The sequence below is a fragment of the Musca autumnalis genome, unplaced genomic scaffold, assembly GCF_047663935.1.
Source record: "Musca autumnalis isolate F117 unplaced genomic scaffold, ASM4766393v1 scaffold_3, whole genome shotgun sequence".
In the NCBI taxonomy this organism is placed as follows: domain Eukaryota; kingdom Metazoa; phylum Arthropoda; class Insecta; order Diptera; family Muscidae; genus Musca; species Musca autumnalis.
Genome location: NW_027411866.1, coordinates 79,137,981 through 79,160,263, shown reverse-complemented (window position 1 = coordinate 79,160,263; position 22,283 = coordinate 79,137,981). Strand labels below are relative to the sequence as shown.

The 22,283-nt window shown below is 33.7% G+C and overlaps 1 protein-coding gene across 5 annotated transcripts; it reads left to right on the top strand.

Moving 5' to 3' along the window:
* Positions 1 to 772: 772 nt before the first annotated feature.
* Grip84 (Gamma-tubulin ring protein 84) lies at positions 773 to 16,107 on the top strand. 5 transcript variants are annotated; one of them, XM_073972048.1, is made up of 12 exons: positions 773 to 964; positions 1,136 to 1,288; positions 1,350 to 1,500; positions 1,568 to 2,110; positions 2,173 to 2,301; positions 2,370 to 2,623; positions 2,690 to 3,180; positions 3,900 to 4,071; positions 4,163 to 4,337; positions 4,399 to 4,545; positions 4,883 to 4,987; positions 15,528 to 16,107. In XM_073972048.1, exons 1-12 carry the CDS (start codon positions 897 to 899, stop codon positions 15,756 to 15,758), a joined length of 2,619 nt encoding a protein of 872 aa, XP_073828149.1. In that variant the 5' UTR covers positions 773 to 896; the 3' UTR covers positions 15,759 to 16,107. The 5 variants fall into 5 exon arrangements, with proteins under 5 accessions (XP_073828149.1, XP_073828150.1, XP_073828151.1 ...); XM_073972050.1 differs by having other exon boundaries at positions 954 to 1,060; XM_073972051.1 differs by having other exon boundaries at positions 960 to 1,037.
* The last annotated feature ends 6,176 nt before the right edge of the window (positions 16,108 to 22,283 follow it).

Below are 22,283 nucleotides of genomic sequence, written 5' to 3'. Positions count from 1 at the left end.
GGACGGGGACATACTAAATTAGTTTTATTTAATTGCTGTAGTGGGGAACTCGATCTAAGAACGATTAATTTCTCGAAATTATTTCATTGAAATCACTCTAGTGTGGACCGGGACTATGGAACTCGAAATAGAAAGGTATAATTTCATGAATTTTTTTCAATGAAATTACTTTAGTGTGGATCGGGACAAAGGAACGGAAAAATGGTAGATCTCTTAACAATGTCAAAAAGAAACAGAAAAATTCAATCTTCTTCTTTTATTTCACTGTATTTAATTTTGTTTTTTTTTGTCAGTTTTTGCCTTTTTCTTCTGTTTTTGTTAATTTTTTCTTCATTGTCAAATAATCGTCTAACAAATTTCGAAAAATTTGTCTGGTAGCTCTCTTAAAAAATGCTTCCAATTTTAAAAATTTTTGGGCTTAAGGAACGCTTTGCAGGTTAAAAATGGTAACCTCAGGCGAGTAAGGAATTGATGTGAATTGCCTGTTTACTTTTTACATGGCGGAATAAGATGGTGTTACATCGATAACAATAATCGGGCCATTTACCACACCAAACGTCAAAATTTATATTTATAATGAATTTGACAACTAGTGTGATAATCAGCTGTTTTTGCCGTTGTACCTGTATTATTGTGCCATGACTTTTTGTATGCGATTTTATTCACGATAATGCATTTTGACAACTAGTATGATAATCAGTTGTTTTTGCGCCATGCTTACAACGTTGTTCATCTACCTTAATTATTGTGCCTTATTTTGTGGTTATCAATTACTCGCTGAGAGGCAAAGAGAGAGAGTGTAAAGATTTTTTTTTTGCAATTTATAATTGTTTGTTGTTGGAAAAATTATTAAACAGTTAATAAACAAACAAATATTAAGCTGGAATTTTGGAATAATGAATGAAGGCAACATGACAAAGGATACAACAAGAGAAACAATAAAAAAGCTAATTGAGCACTCAAAGTAAGTGGGAAAAGATTGGTGGTGCAATAACAGATGGTCAAAAGTTTAAGAAAAATCTGCAAGAATCTTTAAAGTTGTCAGATTAGTTTTGGGGTGGTATACAGAGAAGAAACCGCGTTAAATTTGCATATCAATCAATTTAAATATATTTGTGATTTTTCTTTTTAACAGTGCCACATTCAGTACGGAGGATGTTTTGAGAGAATTTCGCATTACAAAGGAGAAGCGAAACATACGTAAACTGTTGAAAATTTTGGAAGTAATATCTAAAAATCAACCTAATCAGACAGATAATTTGATTGAGGCAGCGAAGCTTTTGGAAAAGTATGAGTGTTTTTGGATATTGTTACGTTTGAAATTGATGTTTGTCTATTTTTCGCTGTAGAAAAGATCCCTATTATTGTCTATTGAACTTTTTGAATCATTACTCGGACACCAACATCATGCAGACTATGCGTAGAAAGGATTTGTCTACATCGACTCCCATGCTTGCTAAAACCATGTTCGAAAATGGCACAACAGATCGTGTATCAGAGGTAAGTTTATTTTTGAAAGTATTTGAACGCTGTTATAGACTATAGTTGATATATAATTTTGTTGCAGATCAAAGAACGTGTTGTGCAGGCAGCTTGTGGTGGCTTAAGTCGCACGGCACAAAATAATAACTCCATAATTAGTGCCGGTCTATTGTGTACAACACCAATTCCAACGAACTTGGCCACACTGGGAAGTTGTTCCTTGTTTCCTTCGTCGACGAAGGACAATAGTCGCATTGATGCCCTGTGGGATTTTCATAACATTGAAAATATACAATTCCAACAAAGCAATATTGCTGCAATACCCATCAGTAGCCAGGAGAATTTGTTACTATATGATCTTATCTATTGTCTAACAGGAATGCGTGGTTCATATATAACACCAGAATTGGATTCCCTGCGAGATGGGAATCTGCAAGCATTTTCAATGAAATTCAAGATTTCCGAACAAATTCATAGCTCATTGCGTGATATTGCTCAGGAAATTTTGCCTTTGGCATCACACTATACATGTATTCAACAGTTCATACAGAAGGCAACATTTTCCAATTGTAGTCAAGTATTGCAGGCCCTGAGTGAGGCATTGAACAATCTAATACACGATTATTATGTGAGTTTGCTATGATAGGTGTTTTTAGTTCCCAAAAAACAAAATAACTACCTACATTCTAGCTTCTCTTGGCCCAATTGGAATCAGAGTTAAATGCTGGCAATTTAACGCTGCACAAAATGTTGTTCTATTTGAGACCAACATTGAATACAATGGAAGTTTTAGCTGGTTGTGTGACATTGATAGTGGCTGTGGGTATTATTTTCAAAGAATCTGTTTCTATTATTTGAATGCTTTATCTTCTTTTTTATACATGCAGAATGAATTACGAGGTGGTCAAGCCTTAACTTTGCTTTTTAATAAAATAAGCGCCCTCACAGGAGATGAAGAATCACAGAAATTCTTAATCCAATTGACCCAAAGGGCTGCAGTGCCATATATGAATATTTTACAATTGTGGATACAAAAAGGTGTTATCAATGATCCACAGCAGGAATTTTTGGTAGAAGACAATGAAGTGATACGTCGTGAAGAATTACCAGAGCATTATTCAGCAGATTACTGGGAAAAACGGTAACTAGTATAAATTAAAATCTTCGAAGAGTTCTGTAATTTTGGGTTTTTACTTCTCTTTTACAGTTACACCATCCGTCGTGAACGCATTCCCTGCTTTTTGGATAAGGTTTCTGACATTATTTTACGCACCGGCAAATATCTAAATGTTATTCGCCAGTGTGGAAAGAAAGTCACACCGCCACAAACAATGAATCTACAATTTTCACCGACAAATCAAAATCACATTACCGTCATTCAGAATGCATATCGTTTTGCTTCCAAGAATCTTTTAGAAGTTTTACTCAAAGAAAATGATTTAATGGGTCATTTGATGTCGGTTAAACGTTATTTGCTATTGCATCAGGGGGATTTTATAACCCAGTTTATGGATGCCTGTGAAGATGAATTAGCCAAAAACGTTGACAAAGTCTTACCAATGACATTGGAAAATCTTTTGGGTTTAACTTTACGCTTATCATCAGCTAAACACGATCCCTACAAAGATGATGTACACTGTGAGCTGTTGACATATGATTTGGTAACGCAAATGTCAAAAATTATGAACAATGAAGAAGGTGAGTGAGTATGTGATGAGAATGTAATTGTTTAAATGTTAAAATTCCCCAAAAGCTAAAAAAAACCTTCCGAAACCAACAAAAATAAGTGATAAGCAATAAATAACTTACTGATAAGCACATCGTAAAACTTCTTCCAAACGTTCATTAAGTTTGAAGAAAGTCTATATCGGGGCACTTTGGGGTACCTTCCTTACAAAAACCCAAAATTTCACTAAAATTGCAGTTTAAGGGCTGTTCGATGATTCGTTTGAAATTTTTACCGCCGGTACTCATTGTGGTCCTGCTTACAGCGGTATAAGGCGTTTCGTGGACAAGTCCATGCTTCCAGACATAATTATCCAAAAGCTCTACAAAATCCTACGATGCCTAACAATATTTTTTAACCAGAAGTCTGCTTACCACAAATTGTTGATATAGGTAAATGTTTTGGTATAGCAATCATAGGTTTGCTTCTATTCTTGTTGCCATTGGCTGGTGGTATATCTCTGTCGACAAAGCCGACTGATACTTTTTTTAAAGTTTCTTATTAATATTTAGCGATATCCCTTTGTGGTCTTCACTGTCCTAGTACTAACAATTTTCTTGTCCTAATGACCAACAAACAGCAGGCGCATAAGATACAGATTGGTTTTTGGTATATACTTTTAAGGTTTAGAATTTAAAACCACTTTTAACCACTTTAAATATCTACATTTTTAATTTATTTCAATTCCTAGAATATTGGCAAACACATGACCGCTTAGACTTAAATGGCCTGGAGTGTTTTGCTTTTCGTTATGAAGTCAAGTGGCCTGTCTCGTTGGTATTGAATCACATTGCGATTTCCAAATATCAAATGTTGTTCCGGCAACTGTTCTATTGTAAGCATGTGGAGAGGCAATTGTGCAAGTAAGTGCCAAACGTTTATATTGATTATTTTTCGCACATACATGGATGTAACAACCCTTTACAAATTTATTTTTGTTTCATTCTCACATAGAATTTGGAAAGAGAATTCTATTGCTAAAAAGTTTTCACCGCAGGCGGCCGAACTTTATCGTTCAGCATTTACATTGCGTCAACGTATGATGAATGCTGTACAAAATCTTGAATATTATATGATGATTGAAGTTATTGAACCAAATTGGCATATATTTATACAGAATATGAGTAAGGTAAGGTAATAGTACAGCTTGTGGAACAATTTCAATTTTTATAAAGTTTTTTATCTTTTAGGTTGAAAATGTTGATGAAGTATTATCATTTCATCAAGACTTCTTGGATTCCTGTTTGAAAAATTGCATGCTCACGGATGCGACATCTTTAAATCGATCCATTTTCAAAATGTGTAATATATGTTTGAAATTCTGTGAATTTATACAGGTAAGTGTTAATATACAAAAACAAATCTCTTTATTTATTAATTTATTATTACTTATGTTATGTGTTATTTCGTTAAACTGCACTTATTTAAAAATGTTATTGCAAATTTTGATGACATTATGTCGATTTTCTTCTTTTGTTGTTTAAAGAAATTTTGCTTTTTTCTCTCACCAATTAGTAAAATATAATAAAAGAATTTACCCATTTTAATCTCCTTTCTTGTATTTGTTATAAATAATAAATAAAAAACCAAAAATGTTTGTAATATTAATTCACTTCCCCATCACATCCTTGCGATTGGTCACTACAAAACAAAAACATCGTCCCAATAAAAAAGAAATCTCAACGTTTCTTCCTTGATGCTGAGCTTACTTCAATGATGTGCGACAGTAACGATGACGATAATTCTGAGTCAGATTACGAATTTGCTAGTCACAAACAGGTATTTCTTACAACAGAGCACCACCATCGCAATATCGCAACAGTAACAAAAATATACTACTTTATAAAGATTGTTTTCATAATAATTTCTTCATTTCTTTTTTTACACACTTTAACGTTTTACTTACCTAAACAAATTATACTAATTTTTACAATATTTGTTTGCATGTACATAATATGCCCTTTAGTTTTTAAAGAGGAGTAAAAATGTTTTAGTTTGATATTTTTTTTGTAAAATTTTTGCTTGGTTTTAGAAGAATCATTTTCCTAATGGAATACACCCGACGTATACGCACATAAAACGTTTTAAAATGCCATAATCGAATTTCAAGTGTGAAAAAAGCCTTATAAACATGTTGAAATTGAAATAATCAACGAAGTACAAGATGCTATGAATAAATAAATAAATAAATAAATAAATAAATAAATAAACAAATAAATAAATAAATAAATAAATACATAAATAAATAAATAAAATTAATTAATTAATTAATAAATAAATAAATAGATAAATAAATACATAAATCAATAAATAAATTACTAAATGAATAAATAAATAAATTAATTAATTACTAAATGAATAAATAAATCTGGGAAGCAAGATTATGGTAAAAAACAAATGAGAAAAATCTACACATGAGATGCAGCTACCACAAAATTTGGATATACGATATGAAACGTCTGGAGTCTCACTCGGCAAACGACTCTTACAGCACTCCATTTACTAACAGCAATCGCAATAATTAGAGAAAACAACATTTTCCAATAGTTCTATTGTTTTGTAATCTCTTTTTCCTTTCTGAATGAGACACATCCAATATCTTCAAAATCATCTTCTGGCGACGTAAATCGTTGACCGCGCCTTCTTATACCCTCACCATTTACGCTAACGCTTTGATACGTTTTAAGTATTTAAGAGTAATTTTGACCATCTATGATTTATTCTCATGTGTTTAGTACTATTTAGTTTTCTATCTGCTCTTGTGGAGTTGAGTACTTTTCGCTTATCGTTTTGTTCGCACTCACGAATGTAAACAAAACGAAACTAAACAGCGAACTCCGCCAGCGTGGGTTATGTTTCGTTTTGTATTGTTCCTATGGAAAATACGAAACGAAACGATTGGAAATGTTATTGAAAGTATTTTTACGTTCGCTGCAGGGAAATGTCAATGAAGGTCATTTAATAGATAGAGAATGTTACGTATGCCTATGATTGACATATACGGGTATGTTCTGAGACACACTTCACCTCTCACTTCACGCCTCAAGCATTTTGTTCACACCATTTACCCTTATTTTTTGAGTATTTTATGGACGGACTATGGTATACTCTTCATTTTAAATACCCTAAGGAATCTTAGCCCCAAGAAATTCGCAAAAAAATAGGAGTAAATGAGGTGAACAAAATGCTTGAGGCGTGAAGTGAGAAGTGAAGTGTGTCTCAGAACATACCGGATATATCATTACGTATACGAATGATTGGACGATCTTAGGGCTGGGTTTCATCGTGACCCGCGTGAGAACTGTAAAAGGGTGCCTCCTCATAACTACAGTGGTAGTTTTTTGCATCTTGTGACAATAATAGGCCAAATGGCTTCTTCGCAACATATAATCAAAAATAAATAAATAAATAAATGCAAGCGTTTTATTCTAGAGATTCCATCATGAAGAAGAATATACTTATTGATGCTAAGCGAATAATTTTCTAGTTTTTAGTGCATTTATAAATAAAACACTGTAGCTTAATTTTTTAAACTATTTTTTATTTTTAACTTTTTAGTAAATATAATTGTTTTGACCACTGAGAACCCCATAACCAAATTAAGCCAATGTTGGCCGAAAATGTAGATAAAATCTTAAAAATGTTTAAAATCGTACCGTTGTTCCGTTATATGGGGGCTATACCAAAGCCTGGACCTATGCCCAAAATTGTTTGTGGGGAAGTGTCTGTACCATTGGGAACTCCAAATAACAAGTTACAGCCAATTCGGGCTAAGAATGAAGATAAGCCCACTTATCGCCGGGAATTTTTTCTTCGTGAAAACTTAAAGTTTTGTATGAAAATGATCTTTATGAGGCTTTTTGAGCATTTTTGAAAAAATAATTTGTTTTTCTAAAACGTAAAGTTCTCCTGCAATGGGCTTTGTTTTAAAAATGCCGAAAAGTTGGAAGGGTAATATCTGTGTATTCTTGCATGACAATCCCTTGGTTTTTGATTAAGACAATACTCTTACTATATTCCTAACAAATCCCTGACTTTATATGAATGTAACATTTATGATTTAGGGTGCCACCGTGGTGCAATGGTATGCACGCCCGCCTTGCACGCAGAAGGTCGGTGGTTCGATTCCCCGGCCAGGCAACACCAAACATTTTTCAACGGTGGCAAAATACCCCTCAGTAATGTTGGCTACATTTCCTGAGTATTTCAGCCTTGAACAACTTCTCTATAAGTGGTGTCTTAGGACACGCCGTTCGGACTCGGCGATAAACAGTAGGTCCCGTATCATTGAGCTAAATATATATATAAATTAAATGTAGCTTAATTTTTTAAACTATTTTTTATTTTTAACTTTTTAGTAAATATAATTGTTTTGACCACTGAGAACCCCATAACCAAATTAAGCCAATGTTGGCCGAAAATGTAGATAAAATCTTAAATATGTTTAAAATCGTACCGTTGTTCCGTTATATGGGGGCTATACCAAAGCCTGGACCTATGCCCAAAATTGTTTGTGGGGAAGTGTCTGTACCATTGGGAACTCCAAATGACAAGTTACAGCCAATTCGGGCTAAGAATGAAGATAAGCCCACTTATCGCCGGGAATTTTTTCTTCGTAAAAACTTAAAGTTTTGTATGAAAATGATCTTTATGAGGCTTTTTGAGCATTTTTGAAAAAATAATTTGTTTTTCTAAAACGTAAAGTTCTCCTGCAATGGGCTTTGTTTTAAAAATGCCGAAAAGTTGGAAGGGTAATATCTGTGTATTCTTGCATGACAATCCCTTGGTTTTTGATTAAGACAATACTCTTACTATATTCCTAACAAATCCCTGACTTTATATGAATGTAACATTTATGATTTAGGGTGCCACCGTGGTGCAATGGTATGCACGCCCGCCTTGCACGCAGAAGGTCGGTGGTTCGATTCCCCGGCCAGGCAACACCAAACATTTTTCAACGGTGGCAAAATACCCCTCAGTAATGTTGGCTACATTTCCTGAGTATTTCAGCCTTGAACAACTTCTCTATAAGTGGTGTCTTAGGACACGCCGTTCGGACTCGGCGATAAACAGTAGGTCCCGTATCATTGAGCTAAATATATATATAAATTAAATGTAGCTTAATTTTTTAAACTATTTTTTATTTTTAACTTTTTAGTAAATATAATTGTTTTGACCACTGAGAACCCCATAACCAAATTAAGCCAATGTTGGCCGAAAATGTAGATAAAATCTTAAATATGTTTAAAATCGTACCGTTGTTCCGTTATATGGGGGCTATACCAAAGCCTGGACCTATGCCCAAAATTGTTTGTGGGGAAGTGTCTGTACCATTGGGAACTCCAAATGACAAGTTACAGCCAATTCGGGCTAAGAATGAAGATAAGCCCACTTATCGCCGGGAATTTTTTCTTCGTAAAAACTTAAAGTTTTGTATGAAAATGATCTTTATGAGGCTTTTTGAGCATTTTTGAAAAAATAATTTGTTTTTCTAAAACGTAAAGTTCTCCTGCAATGGGCTTTGTTTTAAAAATGCCGAAAAGTTGGAAGGGTAATATCTGTGTATTCTTGCATGACAATCCCTTGGTTTTTGATTAAGACAATACTCTTACTATATTCCTAACAAATCCCTGACTTTATATGAATGTAACATTTATGATTTAGGGTGCCACCGTGGTGCAATGGTATGCACGCCCGCCTTGCACGCAGAAGGTCGGTGGTTCGATTCCCCGGCCAGGCAACACCAAACATTTTTCAACGGTGGCAAAATACCCCTCAGTAATGTTGGCTACATTTCCTGAGTATTTCAGCCTTGAACAACTTCTCTATAAGTGGTGTCTTAGGACACGCCGTTCGGACTCGGCGATAAACAGTAGGTCCCGTATCATTGAGCTAAATATGAATCGGGGTGCACTCATTGATATGAGAGAAGTCTCCCTTGTCCCGTATGGGATGTTGTGGAACAATGTTTTTTTTTTAACATTTATAGCTCTGTTCCAGAACTAAAAAGTTTTTACAATTTTTACCACTTTTACACATTTTGCGTTCCCGTACACAAAATTTATATGAAAATCGTTTACGACTTTTACAACTTTTACGACTTTTACCACTTTATAAAGTACGGGAACAGGCCATATGATTTAATTTTTAAGCCTTTACCTAATCAACTGCGCGTTGCGTGTGCGTTCAAAAAAACAAAAACAAAATACATGTATTTGTTTTTGTTTTCAATTTGAACCCAGCAAAATGTTCGATGCCAAAGATGACATTCAATCATGGGTGCAAGTGATCTAGCATGTCATCTTTTTAGCATCTTCATCGATGAATTTTATATGAGCGTGGACCCCAAAAGATGACGTTCTTTTCTGGATCCTAAGCATGTCATTTTAACCAATGCGTTGACATGTCATTTCCACCAATGCTTTGGCATGTCATTTCCACCAATGATTTGGCATGTCATTTTCACCAACCCCTTGGCATGAAATTTTCATATTGTTTGGAAAATGGAAATGCTGTATTGAAATATGGTTTTCATGAAAAACAAAACTCTTTATTAATTCAAACGAATTCATGAAATAACTACAATTAATTTATCAGTTTAGTTTTTCAAAAGTTTACATCTAAAATTGCAATGTAATCACCACCGCTGCAACGCAAAAGATTACTTCCTCCGTTCTCCGCAACTGATATTCTTTCATCTTACAAAAGGTTTTTTCAATTATCTTCCCATCACCAGTTCAGATTTCGACATGGACTCCAAATGCACTCCTTTAAGTATTTTTATTTCGTAAATTACTTTATAATTTTGTTATTTTATAACATATATTTTTTTATACTTGTGGGCTTGTTTGCTATGCAAATTAAATGTGACTATTTTTTTTTCCTTTGTTAGTATGTGTTTACATGCCCTATGTACCAGTCAATGCTAATGCGTACTGGGAGTCACTTACTTATATTGCTCTGTATATTCGTCATTCTATACTGCTTGTTGCTTATGGCCATTTATTGCATCGAATATTTTTTTTCCTCTTCTTGGTAGTTATGGCTGGGGAGCCAATTATATAAAGTAACATTGTGGATTATTTAGTGATATTGAGTATAAGGATATATTTTTAATACTATTTTTTGGCCTTGGAGGCTTTAGTATTAAAGAATGGAATGAATAAACAAACAAACAAACAAACAACATTTTGGTAATTTATACTCTTTTGTTTAGTGACGGAAATATGTAGGGATCTACAACCCGGCTTGCTTTAGGGATCTCTAAGAACAAAATGTAACGATAATTTTTTTATAATTTTGTTATTAATAAGTTGGGAATTAATTCAAGCTCGAGGTCTCGAATTAATTCCCAACTTATTAATAAACCAAAAAAGGTCGAAGAAAACACAAAATATAATAATTTTGTTATTTTATAACAACATTTTGGTAATTTATACTCTTTTGTTTAGTGACGGAAATATGTAGGGATCTACAACCCGGCTTGCTTTAGGGATCTCTAAGAACAAAATGTAACGAACGGGGAGGAGAGACTTTTTATGGAAAATACCATTTATGCTTAATTTATTTTTAATTGTTTCTTTCCAAAAGTAGTTTCTTCTTTATTTTCAGATTATTGTTCCTTTTCGTTTCGGACTTTTTTTTTTCAAATTCCAAGAAGCGAAATTTGATTGATTTCATTCTATGTCAGATTTAGAACAGACAAGGGAACTTTTAAAATAGCAATGTGTGCAGTCCGATTCTATTTTTAGCTCGATGGTTGGGACTTCATATAATACCAATTGTTTAGAAGTTTTAGTTGTTTGATATGCAGGAAATGTAAGACAACATCACGACGATAGTTCTAACAACTTTGGTCTGTTCCAGAAACTGCAAGAATCTACTTATTTTTACTACGATAACAATTTTTCCTTTATGTTATCGGAAAAAATAGTAAAAATTAGTAGATTTTTGCAGTACTGGAACATACCAAAATGAAAATAAACAGGTGTGTAAATAAAAACACAAACATCATCTCAATTGGATCGATGGAATGGGTACAAATGCTGATGAAAAGATCGCATCTTTCACGACTTCCTTTGCATTGGTTCAAATCCTAATGAAAAGATCGGATCTTCCACGACTTCCTTTGAACCAATGCAAAAGATGACATGAAATCACGTCATCGCAAAGAACCCCTTCCGTCAAATTTTGCTGGGGAAATACATGTATTTTGTTTTTGTATTTTTGAACGCACACGCAACACGCAGTTAATTAGGTAAAGGCTTTAACGCATATTTACATTTTTCATCAAAAGTCGAACATTACAAAAAAGTCGATTTTTGTGAATTGCTTGCGTTTTAGGCCAACTGAGTGGAAATGCATAGACCGAATAAAGCTTTATAAGCGTGGAATGATAGATAACAGACAATAGGTGTGTACGATAACCCAATAATTTGTACAAATTCGTACAAATTTTTGCTGAATGCTGTTCGATAACAAAAGGTGTGTACGATAACCCAATAATTTGTACAAATTCGTACAAATTATTGCTGAATGCTGTTCGATAACAAAATTATCCAGCAAAAGAGAGCGAGTTTGGAGAGATTTTTGGAGAGTTTTGTGACTGAGAACTTGCAAATTTTTGCTGGGAAAATTTGTCCCGCAAAAATTTGCAAGTCTGATCAGCTGATTTGAAAACATTTGTTTTGTTTTATTTTTTATTCTTGTTTGGCGAAAACAAAATTAAACATTGAAATATCAAAAAATTAAACATCAAAAGCTGAAAAATATAAAAAAATCATGGAAAACAAGAACATCAAATTGATGCAAAAACTTTTCTTCTTCTTCTTCTTTTTCAAAACAGTTTATTCCTTGCAAGTTTTTACAAATTGTTGTTCGATAACTTTCTGCAATTTTTCTTGCTTGAGAGAGTAAAATTCACTGAGAGAGGTTGCTGGAATTGACTGAGTAATTTTTGCTGGGAAAGTTATCGTACACACCTAAAATTATCCAGCAAAAGAGAGCGAGTTTGGAGAGATTTTTGGAGAGTTTTGTGACTGAGAACTTGCAAATTTTTGCTGGGAAAATTTGCAAGTCTGATCAGCTGACTTTTAATCACATGTTCAATGTAAACAAATTGAAATGTTAACATTTTCGACCAAGAAAATTTCACGATTGCACATTTTTTTAGATTCTAAAGCGTTGTGGATAGGATTAAAGCATTAAATAAGTAAAGTGCAATTTTAAAATTTATGTTTTTGTTCCGTTTGGTTTAAAATATCAAAAGAAACAAAAACAAATTTCATACATTTTCGGAAACAGCTGACTTTGTTGCAAGTTTTTGCAAAATGCTGTTCGATAACTTTCTGCAATTTTTCTTGCTTGAGAGAGTAAAATTCACTGAGAGAGGTTGCTGGAACTGACTGAGTAATTATTGCTGGGAAAGTTATCGTACACACCTAATACTACTATAACTAAATACAAAAAACACACACAAAAATATGCGAACATACCCGAGTTTTACGTAAATTTTTGCAACCATTTTTTGTGGCGTTTAAACGACCAGTGGCTTTAAGTGGGTTAAATCCTCAAAATCATTTCGGTTTGTTTTGGTTTCATAAAAAAAGTTAAAGGACATTTAAAACTATATGAGAATAGAAACCGTAACCGAAAGTCGGATCTTCATCATACAGACCATGAACGGTATATCTAAAAAGCCTGCATTTCGACTGTAGAAAATAAATACATACTCCAATCATAGACTAAAGAAAGTATAGACGAAGAAATCCTCTCATAAAATAATCTCACTGACTGTGAATTGAGCCAGTTGACTGTGCACTCAATTTTTAAAATGGCAATAACTATAAATGTTTAACCTATTTATTCTGGCAAAAGACTAATGACCGTTATTCATTATGTAACTTATTACAATGTAATGTAAACAAAAAAATTACTTACTTTACTCCTTACTAAGTAATGAGTATGGTGGCACAGAGCGTGTGTGTTCGACTACAAATTCGAGGGTTGTGTGTTCAACGTTCACCGTCGACACGAAGAACAGTTGATGGTGCATATGTAAGCGTTTAAACAAACCTTAATGTTCGTACGTGTGGCACAATGTGTTCGGCTACAAAGTAGAAGTTCGCGGGATAAAATCCCAGCAGATAGAAAAATAAAATAAAAATATGAAGTGTGTTGAAATTGAAAACAAATTCCACCTTAACTGTTCTAAAAACAGAACATATGTTTTTTCGCTTATTTTTCAACTTCCAGTGGCCATAGAATAACTAGTTGTTCTAGTGGTTATAGAATAACTAATTATTCAGAGTGACATGCCCTTGTTAAAATAATAGGTTAGTAGGGGGCTTTGTAAGTAGTTACGCCTACCAAAATGTACTATAAAAACCAATTATTTGGTAATTTTTTTTGCTGGGTAGTATTTGGATCCGCGGGTGCCACCGTGGTGCAATGGTATGCACACCCGCCTTCCACGCTAAAGGTCTGCGGTTCGATTCCAAGGCCAGGCAACATCAAATTTTCAACGGTGGCAAAATACCCCTCAGTAATGTCGGCGACATTTTCCTAAGTATTTAAGCCATGAAAAACTTCTCTACAAGTGGTGTCTTAAGACACGCCGTTCGGACTCGGCAATAAAAAGTAGGTCCCATATCATTGAGCCAATATGAGTCGGGGTGCACTCACTCCCCTTTTATAGTCGTTTCTTCAGGGATGTTTGTGGAAGAATTATATTATATTTGGATCCGCATTTACAAAATTCAACAAAGTCTTGCAATTTACCCAAAAACATTGTGCAGCTGAGTGACAAGAGACTGAAGGGGTAAGTACATAAGCTGCCTTGCCTGTTTACCTTGCTTGCTTATGATAAAGAAATAAAAAAGAAAAGGGCAACCCAGTTCGAAATTTGCTCGGCCTTCTTTATTCTTTTATTTTTATTATGTCAGTAAGTCCCAATTTACATTAGGCGAGTTTACTTGCGGCAATTGTCAGTTTGTAGGTGAGAGAGGGTACTGAGAGGCAAAGGGTTACCATATGCCTCACCTCTCTCTCCTACAAAATGACAATTGCCGCAAGTAAACTCGCCCAATGTAAATTGGGACAAATGAAGCAGGAAAGCAAGGCAATCAGGCAAGGCAGCTTATGTACGCATGCCTTGAGACTGTGCAGTTTCCTCAAGGGCAAACCCTAAAAAGACAAGCACATTAAAATTTCTCTGTCTATACTTTCATTAGTCCATATTTACATTAGGCATTTTTTTTCATTTTCATTCTTTTATTCATTTTTTCCTTGCGGCAATTGTCAGTTTGTCGATGAGAGAGGGTGTTGAGAGGCAAAGGGTTACCATATGCCCCACCTTTCTCTCCATCAAACTGACAATTGCCGCAAGGAAAATTGCCTAATATAAATATTGACTTAAGGCATCGCCACATTAGAAGCATGACATTCTTGCTGAAGTCATATCTGATAAAAGACTAAAGACCAAGTTCTACCTAATAAAAAGATTTCTGAATCACATTTGAATTGGGTCGAACTTGGCCTTTAAGGCCTGCGTACATAAACTGCCTTGACTGCTTACCTTGCTTACTTCTGATAAAAGAATAAAAAAGAAAAGGGCAACCCAGTTCGAAATTTCCTCGGCCTTCTTTATTCTTTTGTTTTTATTATGTCAAAAATGAAGCAGGAAAGCAAGGCAATCAGGCAGAGCAGCTTATGTACGCAGGCCTTTAGTCATTTACCAGATATGACTTAAGCAAGAATGTCATGCTTCTTATGTGGCCTTAAAGGCCTCGTCACATAAGAGGATTTCTGGCTTAATTCATCAAGTTGCATGTTGTTCCGGCTTTAAGTCAAAAGTCAAAGCATACGAAAATCGTGTTTCAGCACACATTCAGCCTCGTAGAGATGCGGCAACTTAAGTCTATGCTCCAATTCATGGCAAAATTACCAAGGTAGTGGCATCGTAACATTTTGAATATGTTATGTCAAAAATTTCTTTATGTTGTTGGTGAAATTACAACAAAAATATTTTTTATAAAGGGATTTGACTTTTCATATTCGAACCCACTACCTGGGTAATTGTGCCATGCTCCAATTTTATTATAACCCAATCTTATTTACATTTTTATTATTTTGAATACATATTATTAAACATAATAACATAAATTGGAAACATACAAATATACTTTATATACATAAAATTAATTTCATAAAACATCTTCTAATTGTGCTAATTCAAATGTCTGTAATTTGAATTAATCTCTCAATATATTATAATTATCAACATTTTATTATTGACCTATTCCTTTTCCCCTTTTTATAGTCGGAATCATCAATGGCTCCAACCGATACATTTTCCGAACGAGTGAAACGTTTTGATTTGGAATTTACCGGCCTTCTCATTGGTCTATTGAAACAAATTAATGATGTGGCCTCTGATAATCCATCGGATCGTTTTATAAATTTGGTACATCGAATCAATTTCAATTCATTCTATAACGAACAAATGGATAAATTATGTGCCAAGGATTCGATGATAGGACATCATCAATAAATGAAATACAACCTCCCCACTCAATTATATGAAACAGATAACAACAACAAAACTAATGATGTTGATGATGATAATGCTGTAGGAATGCCATCAATAATCATAATAACTAAACAAATAATACTCATATATGTACATACAAACGTACACACACTTGCCTTGTCATGCAGTCATTCATTCATTTTGATTATTGTAATGAAACCCCTCCCCCTTTTACAATATTCATACATTGCTATATAGATATACAAGTGTAAATTATATATTCATTCATTGAGATACATGTTTGTTTGTTTTTCTTTTTTTTTTGTGCACGAAAATAAAATAAAATCAAAAACTGTTAAAACTTGAATTTGTAATTTCTATTTTTTTTTTTTTTGAATATTAAAAAAACTCAACTGAAAAAATAATTGTCCATTTTGAATTGTAAATGAATTGGTGACACACATACATATCAACAACATATTTGGGAATATTTTGATAATAAATTAGTTATTCGTTTGTGATTTCGCGGCTTTAAATTTTTCAAAATTTAAGTTTTGGTGGAAAATATTTAAACCTAAAAAATGGCAATGGATTAAAGAAAATTGACATATACAGAATATTTATTAATACAGAAGATGGAGTTAAATTTTAAAAAGAATTTACAGGTAAGTTGTTACATACATACATATGTATGTATTTTTTAGATGTATACACAGATTAGAAACTATAACTATTGATTTTATTTTATTGATAGTTTTCTCTATTATTTTTCATAATATACCCAGCAAAATGTTCGATGCCAAAGATGACATTCAAAGCATGTCATTTACACCAATGCTCTGACATGTCATTTTCACCAATGCTTTGGCATGTCATTTCCACCAATGCTTTGGCATGTCATTTTCACCAACCCTTTGCAAAGACATTATCATTACGGCGAGAGTTTTAACAACGTTGGTTGTGATTTCGAGTCGCCGACAACATAAAGCCTATTGTAAATAATTAATCTTATATATTTAGAAAAATGTGTATAAATAAAAACACAAAATTCATCTCTATTGGATCGATGGAATAGGTTCAAATGCGAATGAAAAGATCGGATCTGTCACGACTTCCTTTGCATGGGTTCAATTGCTGATGAAAAGATCCGATCTTTCACGACTTCCTTTGCATTGGTTTAAATCCTAATGAAAAGATCGGATCTTTCACGACTTCGTTGGAACCAACGCAAAAGATGCCATGAAATCACGTCATCGCATGGAACTCCTTCCTTCAAATTTTGCTGGGTATAAGACTGGTTATTGTCTTATATCTGATCGATATATGGTGTTATCATGAATGGAATTTCCCCGTGAGTTTTGTTTTTCCGCCGTTGCAACTTAAGGGAGAATGTGAAAAATTCACGGGGAATTGCCGTTCATGATAACCCCCATAGTTTTCTTCTGTAGAGGTATGATAAGGAAAACATTTTAAGCCTCGGACTGAACATGTTAGTCCATATTTACATTAGGCAATTTTCCTTGCGGCAATTGTCAGTTCGTAGGTGAGAGAGGGTGTTGAGAGACAAAGGGTTACCATATGCCTCGCCTCTCTCTCCATCAAACTGACAATTGCCACAAGGAAACTTGCCATACTAAAGCAAAGCTGCTCAAAGGGCCCAGCAAACCAAATGTCGGATGTCCGACATATCGGAACAATTTCGGAAGCAAAATCGTTCAGATTTCGTATCGATTTCTATGCGATTTTTCGTACGGGGATTCGTTCAGATTTCGTTCCGATTTCGGAAAAAATGTCGCAGGTAAATTTCCCTTCGAAATTGCTAATGTTTTTCTTCCGATTTCGTTACGAATTCGGATCGATATGTCGGAAACAAATTTCCCTTCGCACAACAACCACCTTTTGTATATATTTAACAAGCAACATTTTAGTTTGTTGTCGAAAAACAAAATGGTTGGTTATAAAATTCGCATATACATTTTTTAAATATTTTAATTATAAATGCAACATATAATAATTCAAGCTAGTGCTATAACTACAAAATGATAACAACAATGAAAATCATTAGATATCTTTGAAATTATAATATTCCAATAAAAAACATAACAAAGAAAATTTATCAATAAAGAATTGGCATCAGAAAAAAATTTTTTCCTTAGATAATCATACGAAATTATTCCAAAATCGTTCAGAAATCTTTACGAAAGTTCGGAAGGAACCTCAGATTTTCATACGACATTATTCCGAAATCGTTCAGAAATCTGTACGAAAATTCGGAGGACAAAATTCGAATTCCGAATTTCCCAAGGGTTTTCTTCCGATTTCGTTGCGAGTTCTGACCGAAATCGATCCGATTTCGCTCCGACATTTCGTTCCGAAATTATGTCAACCACTCCATACAACTTTCGTTAAGATATCGTTACGATTTCGGATCAGATATCGGACGTAACGTCCGAAATTTGTTCCGATATCGGTACGATTGGTTTGCTGGGGGCGCACTTCTCCTATCGGTGTGTGTCAATTTGCTCACTCACACAATTGAAAAAGAGAGCTTTTGTTTTTGAAATGAAAATTTTCAATACACACATTTCTTCCATTACACAAGACAACCCAACAAACCAATATTACTCGAACAAAACATCATATTTCAATTATAAATTCTTGTATAGCCACTGGAGAATAAACGAAACTTGATTCTCTTGAAAATAATAAATGTGTATGCTAATTATTAGCTTATCCGTGTAATTGTAGAATGTATTTATACGAATTGTTTTTCGTAAATTTTATAAAATCAGACTGAATGGTATGTTGGGAAACTATCAAAATGTTATGTTTCAAAACCAACACAATAACAAAATGTGTTTGTATGTGTGTGAGCAGGCCTATACTAAAGCTAATTCGCTATCTATTCGTTGTTCGAACCCAAATTACGATATAATTATTTCATTTCCCATACAAAATGTAGAGAACGAACAACGATTTTTGTACATTGTTCAATTTAAATTACTCTCCGAACGACGATAAAATATGTCCCATCTCTAACAAATGAGAGAATTTATCGAAATAAATTAATTATGACAGGAAAAATACAAAATTTAAAAATCTAATAAAAACCCAAACATTTTTAGAAAAACTGCAAAATATGAATATGTAAACGGTTTAACGACTAGTATACATTCAAATCATAATAAATTTTGTCTTCCCTTCCATTGCACTTGCATTTCTTGTATTAAATATTAAATAGATATCTGAAAGGACAAATATTTTTTCAGACTTTACAGGTCTTTTGACTGAAACTTTCTTTAAAATCAGTAAACAAAAACTTGGAAAATATGAATAATGTTGCTATGAATTGTGTACCATGTCGTATGAACGGGTTAAATCGTGTACGTAATTATGAGAACGAACGACGTGATTCAAATGTTGGTATGAACATGGCATAATAGACCGTTTCCACGGTACGTCGTTCGCTCTCTATTCGTTGTTCGATCCATAACTACGAATAAATTACTTATTTTCCCACACAAAATTCTATGAACGAACGAAGATTTTTCTACGTTGTTCGATTAGAAATACTCTCTGAACGACGAATAAGTATGTCCCATCCCTAACAAATGAGAGAATTTATCGAAAAAATTAATTATCAGGCATGTTCTGGCACTCACCTCTGCACCTCACGTGTATCGGACACACCTAAAGCTGTTCTGCAACACACTTTACACCAGGAGGAGGCATTGTGACTCACAAGAGAGCCCATGTGCTCTAAGTGAGCGTAAATTTCTTATTGCTCACAGCCTGTGTAGATGCTAACACGTTGTGAACAACAACAAATTTACGCTCATTGAGAGCACAAGAGAGACCCAAAAATGTTCTCTGCCTCACTCTGCTTTACACCTAGTTGGGGTGTATTCCTCACACTGTAATTTTGATGGCGAGAGCTGAGTGAATCCTTATTTTTTAAAGAAACTAATTGAAATTTTCTGCAAAAAACTGCACAGGACTAAAATTTAATGTGTTTTCTATTAGCATTTAAAAAAATATTTAATTTTCTTAACAAAATATGATTAAAAAATGTATTTTTTCTTAAAGTATCAAATTTAACATGTACGCGCTCTTGTAGAAGTTCGTTTCTTTGTTTACGTCTGTCTCGTAAACAATCAAAAGAACAAAGCGTAGATACCCACACACGCATGTGTATTCGTTAATGCGCCAACACAGACTGATCCCTGTCGGACTTTTATTAACCAGTTGATCAAATGATTGATAATAGATCGATAATTTTTAAACTGACTAAAAACTGGCTGAAAAGTTATCTAGAGATGAACCACTTTGAACAGAAAAAATTTTCGGCAATTGTCCATGTCTAGATAACTTTTCGACCAATAAAAAGTTAGTCGAAAAGTTATCTAGAGATTAACCACTCTGAAAACAGAAACATGTACCGTCTGCAAAGTATTTGTGTTTGTCGAAGAAATTAGGCACAAATGTATAAATAATTCGCACTTGCTTTTTCTTAATATTCTTCGTACAAATGCAGCATCCAGTTATAGAATACAGTGTTGATGGACTGAACATATTCGTACATATTACTCGTATTATTCTGGAATTAAAAAGGAACACAAAGGAAATATACAAATTTGCCCCTTCTTCTCTCTAACAAAAAGAGAGAGAGAGACAAAGAGAGGGAGAGAGAGAATATGAAAAGTCAAAAATAAAAAATACACAGAAACAAAAATTGTTTTTTTTCACATTATGTTTTAAACTGACTAAAAATAGGCAAACAAAAAGTTAGTTTATTATCAGTCGAAAAGTTATCTGGCGTTGGACAATACTGACCACTCAGGCGCTCATCGCCTTGTAAAATTAGTCAGTTGGCATAAGGCAAAATGATCGATAAAACGCCACTTATGTTTAAAAAAAAGCCAACCTTAAGTGAGCTTTAAATTGGCCACAGTCCCTACAGGGATATTTTTCATTGTTACCCTGTCGGACTTTTATTAACCAGTTGATCAAATGATTGATAATAGATCGATAATTTTTAAACTGACTAAAAACTGGCTGAAAAGTTATCTAGAGATGAACCACTTTGAACAGAAAAAATTTTCGGCAATTGTCCATGTCTAGATAACTTTTCGACCAATAAAAAGTTAGTCGAAAAGTTATCTAGAGATTAACCACTCTGAAAACAGAAACATGTACCGTCTGCAAAGTATTTGTGTTTGTCGAAGAAATTAGGCACAAATGTATAAATAATTCGCACTTGCTTTTTCTTAATATTCTTCGTACAAATGCAGCATCCAGTTATAGAATACAGTGTTGATGGACTGAACATATTCGTACATATTACTCGTATTATTCTGGAATTAAAAAGGAACACAAAGGAAATATACAAATTTGCCCCTTCTTCTCTCTAACAAAAAGAGAGAGAGAGACAAAGAGAGGGAGAGAGAGAATATGAAAAGTCAAAAATAAAAAATACACAGAAACAAAAATTGTTTTTTTTCACATTATGTTTTAAACTGACTAAAAATAGGCAAACAAAAAGTTAGTTTATTATCAGTCGAAAAGTTATCTGGCGTTGGACAATACTGACCACTCAGGCGCTCATCGCCTTGTAAAATTAGTCAGTTGGCATAAGGCAAAATGATCGATAAAACGCCACTTATGTTTAAAAAAAAGCCAACCTTAAGTGAGCTTTAAATTGGCCACAGTCCCTACAGGGATATTTTTCATTGTTACCCTGTCGGACTTTTATTAACCAGTTGATCAAATGATTGATAATAGATCGATAATTTTTAAACTGACTAAAAACTGGCTGAAAAGTTATCTAGAGATGAACCACTTTGAACAGAAAAAATTTTCGGCAATTGTCCATGTCTAGATAACTTTTCGACCAATAAAAAGTTAGTCGAAAAGTTATCTAGAGATTAACCACTCTGAAAACAGAAACATGTACCGTCTGCAAAGTATTTGTGTTTGTCGAAGAAATTAGGCACAAATGTATAAATAATTCGCACTTGCTTTTTCTTAATATTCTTCGTACAAATGCAGCATCCAGTTATAGAATACAGTGTTGATGGACTGAACATATTCGTACATATTACTCGTATTATTCTGGAATTAAAAAGGAACACAAAGGAAATATACAAATTTGCCCCTTCTTCTCTCTAACAAAAAGAGAGAGAGAGACAAAGAGAGGGAGAGAGAGAATATGAAAAGTCAAAAATAAAAAATACACAGAAACAAAAATTGTTTTTTTTCACATTATGTTTTAAACTGACTAAAAATAGGCAAACAAAAAGTTAGTTTATTATCAGTCGAAAAGTTATCTGGCGTTGGACAATACTGACCACTCAGGCGCTCATCGCCTTGTAAAATTAGTCAGTTGGCATAAGGCAAAATGATCGATAAAACGCCACTTATGTTTAAAAAAAAGCCAACCTTAAGTGAGCTTTAAATTGGCCACAGTCCCTACAGGGATATTTTTCATTGTTACCCTGTCGGACTTTTATTAACCAGTTGATCAAATGATTGATAATAGATCGATAA

Excerpts from the sequence above, each read along its gene's own strand:
- Grip84 (XM_073972048.1), top strand. The coding sequence starts at position 897 with ATGAATGAAGGCAACATGACAAAGGATACAACAAGAGAAACAATAAAA. Across the intron at positions 2,302-2,369 it reads GTGTGACATTGATAGTGGCT|AATGAATTACGAGGTGGTCA; the intron begins GTGGGTATTATT and ends TTATACATGCAG. Across the intron at positions 4,546-4,882 it reads AATTCTGTGAATTTATACAG|AAATCTCAACGTTTCTTCCT; the intron begins GTAAGTGTTAAT and ends CCAATAAAAAAG.